At 33.3% G+C, this 4,917-nt stretch overlaps 1 protein-coding gene across 1 annotated transcript in view; it reads right to left on the bottom strand.

Annotated features, from left to right (window-relative positions):
* Nucleotides 1–1,553: 1,553 nt before the first annotated feature.
* Nucleotides 1,554–4,917, bottom strand: part of LOC103599309 (olfactory receptor 2G6-like) — a 5,271-nt gene continuing 1,907 nt past the window's right edge. Inside the window, exon 3 of the mRNA XM_008583420.1 lies at nucleotides 1,554–1,631. Coding sequence (XP_008581642.1) covers nucleotides 1,554–1,631 — 78 coding nt within the window. The remainder of the gene's footprint in view (nucleotides 1,632–4,917) is intronic.

Genomic DNA, 4,917 nt, shown 5'->3' with positions numbered 1-4,917 from the left:
TCCCTGGGAAAATATAAAGCTTTTGTTCATCAGCTCAGTTCAGAATGGTCCTTTTCTGTATATAATTCTCATCCACATCAACCTTGTCACTTCCAAAGCTCTGCAGTGTTGTTAAAAATATGATTGCTAAAAAGTTTTCTGACTTTTTTCAAGTAATTGTAGTGGGAATATTGGCCTCCTGTGATCCAGCACTTCCTGTCTAGAAGCAGAAGTCACAAAAGATTGCCTTGAATGGGACAATAAAGTGAGTTAGTGAAATGGCAACAATGTTTATTTTCTGGAAAGGAAAAATAAATACATAGGTGGATATATAGTATAAAACGTTTGTGTCATAAAAATGATATGGTTATTCGTGAAGCTATCTGTCATGGATTACAAAGAAAAATCCAAGGAATCATTGTTAACATAATCATATCTTCTGTATTGCCCTCATAAAATAATCAGAAATCACTCAAAATTATTCACTACAAGCAGAAGCAAGATCTTAGGGAACTCAACAATTCACTAATCAATTTCCATTTATGTGAATAAATCTTTGCTCCTCTGTCATTTCCTCTGCAGAATAATACATGAACAAATTTTCACCTTGCCATTTGTCAAAATAGAAAATAATCAAGAAGAAAAAATTTAAACAAACTATACACTGAGTCTTCCAAATAGTAATTTGATTTTGTTTTTTAGTTTCTTTTATGAATCCCTTTCAATACCTGTTATTTTACATAGACACCATCCAATATTTAACTATCTTGAAATTTCTGGCCAATAAAAATATTTTTAGTTTCTGACTACAGTTTTGATTTTTTGTTGACTACATACATTAATATACACACAGACATGCACGTAAGCATCCACATGCTAAACATTCTTTTTAGTCATATTATAGTTAATTCATGGCAATCAAAATACTCAGTAGTACAATTTTCATATGAAGATTACCATTCTATTTTTTCCTCGAGAACTGGTCATGAAGTATCTACGTGGAATAAAGAGACCAGAGACTCATTGTAGAAGTCATTTTTGATTGATATCTTTAAATGAAAGTTAGGTAAGGTTTCTTCTAATCCAGATAAATACAAGAGTACTTCAAAAACCTCATGAAAAGATTTGTATTATCTTTCAATTCTATTTTTCCATGAACTTTTTGAAATACCCTTATATTACTAATCTCAAAAACATCTTAGTATCTGGCAATTTAGTTCAATAGAAAGAAGTAACTTAGGTCACTTAAAATGTAAACTCAAATTTTATGTGAAAAAAACTTAATGTAATTATTTAGTATTACAGTATTCTGTTCATTTCTCACTTATTTAAAACTTTTAAATGTAAGTGATATTGATTCTATGTACTTGTACATAGAAGCAAGAAACAGAGTACACCTGGGGTCCTAGGCAGGAACTGAGGCCAGCTCTCTCTGCATGGAAGCAGGAAAGAAACAAAGCATGCCTGGAGTCCTAGGTAGGAGCCAAGGGCACCATTCCCCACCCAGAATCAGGCAAGGAACAAGTTGAAAACACCACTTCCATGTGTGTGGCCCACCATAGCCACCACCACAACTATGGACTGCTGCAAAAATGGCTTGACACCACAGTAGTAGCCACAGCCACCATGTAGGCAGCGTGCCAGACACTCGACTGCATTGACACAAGAAGAGTCACCAGCAGAGACCAGAGAAACAAGAGGACATCTCTCCCTCAAAGAGTAATTCCAGAGTAATAGAAGAAGCAACTGCTGTACAAAATGACCAGACTTCAGTGTAGAGATACTAGAAATATAAAAACCCAAGAAAATATACCACCAAAAGAATACACTAATTCTCAAATACCAGACCCTATAGAGCAGGAAACCCTTGAAATGACTGAAAAGGAATTCTGAGCCACAATCTTAATGAAACTCGCTGAGATACAATAAGACTCAGTTAGACAACATAATGAAATGAGAAAAAATTCCAGGATATGAAGGAGAAAATTTACAAAGAGATTACTACCTTATAAAAGAATGTAGCATAACTCATGGAACTGAAAGGTTAACTCAACAGAATAAAAAACAAAACCAAGAGCTTAAGCAGCCGAAGGAGAAAATTTACAAAGAGATTACTACCTTATAAAAGAATGTAGCAGAACTCATGGAACTGAAAGGTTAACTCAACAGAATAAAAAACAAAACCAAGAGCTTAAGCAGCAAGCTAGAGAAAGCAGAAGGAAGAATTTCTGATCTTGAAGATAGTCTTTTCAAAATAACCGAGGCAGACAAAAAATAAGAAAAAATAATTTAAAAAACTGAAGAAAATCTAAGAGAGCTAGCAGACAACCTTAAACACACCCTTCAACTCATAATGTTCCAGAAGGGAGGAGAAAGGAAAAGGCATGGAAAACCTGTTCAATGAAATAATAATGGAAAACTTCCCAGGTATAGGAAGAGACATGGACCTTCAGATCCAGGAGACTCAAAGATCACCAAACAGATTCAACCCCAAAAGATCCTCTCCAGAACACATTAAAGTCAAACTGGCAAAGCTCAAAGACAAAGAGAGAATCTTAAAAGAAGCAAGAGAAAAGCATCAAGTCACCTACAAGGGAGCCCCTATGAGACTAACAGCAGACTTCTCAATAGAAACTCTACAGGCCAGAAGAAAAATGGGATGATATATTCAAAATACTGAAAGAAATAAACTAGCAGCCAAGAATACTGTACTTAGCAAAGCTACCTTTCAGAAACAAGGGAAAATTGGTGTATTTTCCAGACAAACAAAAACTGTGGGAGTTCATCAACACGCGACCAGCCTGCAAGAAATCCTCAAGGAGGTCCTGCATCTGGAATCTGAAAACAATAATCATTAACAGTAATACACAAGAAAGAACAAAACCCACTGGTAGAACAAAATGCATATAAGAAAGACAAGGAAACTAAAGCTTACCTCCACAAAAACCCATAATGATAATGTAATAATGCCCTTGTTTTATTTCTGATCTTAGTAATTTCTGTCTTCTCTCTTTTTTTTTGTTTAGTGTAAATAAAAGTTTGCAAATTTTGTTGATCTTCTTAAAGAATCAAATTTTGATCTTGTTGACTTTCTCTATNAAACAATAATCATTAACAGTAATACACAAGAAAGAACAAAACCCACTGGTAGAACAAAATGCATATAAGAAAGACAAGGAAACTAAAGCTTACCTCCACAAAAACCCATAATGATAATGTAATAATGCCCTTGTTTTATTTCTGATCTTAGTAATTTCTGTCTTCTCTCTTTTTTTTTGTTTAGTGTAAATAAAAGTTTGCAAATTTTGTTGATCTTCTTAAAGAATCAAATTTTGATCTTGTTGACTTTCTCTATTGTTTTTTAGTTCCCTATTTCATCTATTTCTGTTGTAATTTTTGTGATTTCCTACTTATTTTGCTCTTATTTTTCTATTTCCTTATGGTAGAAGCTTACATTACTGATTTGAGATTTTTCTTATTTTTAATATAGGTGTTTGTAAGTAGATATTTTCCTCACTGCATGAGCCCTGCATCCTATTAATTTTCATATGTTGAACTTTGATTTTTATCTCAAAATACTCTAATTTTCCTGTGATTTTTCTATTTACCCATTACATATTTAAGAGAGTGTTTAATTTTCACATATTTGGGAATTTCCAAAATTACCTTCTGTTATTGTGGTCAGAGAACATATTTTCTATGATCTTATTCTTTTTATGTGTAATGAGACTTGCTTTACGGCCAAAAAAAATTATGTTGAAGTGCATGGGAAAATGGACCTATATTGTTCTGTAGTTTCTACATTTTACATGGATTAATTTAATATTACCTTTGAACAATGTGAAAAGTTAAGAAATTATATTGTAATTTCTAGAACAACACTCAATCTACTGTAAAGAGCTAAAGTAAAAAACTCCAATAAACAAGGTAAAATAGAAATAGACAAAACAAAACATAATTTCTTAGTGGACTGGCCAGTTAGCTCAGCTGGTTACAGCATGGTGTTGATAACACCAAGGTCCAGAGTTTAGATCCCTGTTACCAGCCAGTCACCAAACAAACAAACAAACAAACAAAAAAAGTGTATGAAATTCCTTAGGACCAGTGATATTTTTTCCTTTCATCTACTCCTCTTTTGAACCAGAATGTCTATAACTGTTGTATTCTTAGGATATTCCAATGGCAGATGATATTAAGTGGGACTTGCTGTCCATGTTATAGCACAATCAGAAGTATGCTATTCTAATTATGCTATTAAATGAAATAAACACAGGTACCCTAGTATTTTCAACTGTAAAAAATATATATATATATATACACTTGTACATAGAGGAATTGAAGGTACCTTAAGTATAAAGTTCAATAACTTTTTTTTTACAAATTTCATATTCCTTACAGATCCAGCATCCAGATCAAGAATGACCAGAAACCCAGAATCCCCCTCCCCATTTCTCTTTCCAATCGCTACTCCCTAGAGGAGCCACTATTCTGACTTTTAAAACTACAGATGAGTTTCGCCTGATTTTGCATTTTGTATAAATGGAATTATATGGTACCCATATAAACTCTTTTGTATCTGGCTACTTTATCTCAATATTGTGTTTGTGAGAATCATCCATATTGTTGTATATACTTACAATTTGTTTATTCTCATTATTATATAGCATTCCAATTAACGATATACCACAATTTATTTATAGCTTATCTTACTTAACTTACATTCTCCCTATAAGAAGTTTTATCCCCATGAGGACAGGGTTCTCTCTCTGATTTGATCACTGATGTGTGTGTGTGTTCGTGTGTGTGTGTGTATCAAGTACCTGGAACTGTGCTTGGTACATAGTAGGTGCTTTATGAGGATTTGTTGAATTAAGTTAAAACTGGTTTTTAGCTGCTCAGAAATTTTCCAGTGCACAAATGTTTGGACCTGCAAGCCCT

The sequence above is a fragment of the Galeopterus variegatus genome, unplaced genomic scaffold (assembly GCF_000696425.1).
Source record: "Galeopterus variegatus unplaced genomic scaffold, G_variegatus-3.0.2 Scaffold2904, whole genome shotgun sequence".
NCBI lineage: Eukaryota > Metazoa > Chordata > Mammalia > Dermoptera > Cynocephalidae > Galeopterus > Galeopterus variegatus.
The sequence above is the reverse complement of the archived record's forward strand: the minus strand, read 5'-3'. Positions and strand labels throughout refer to the sequence as shown.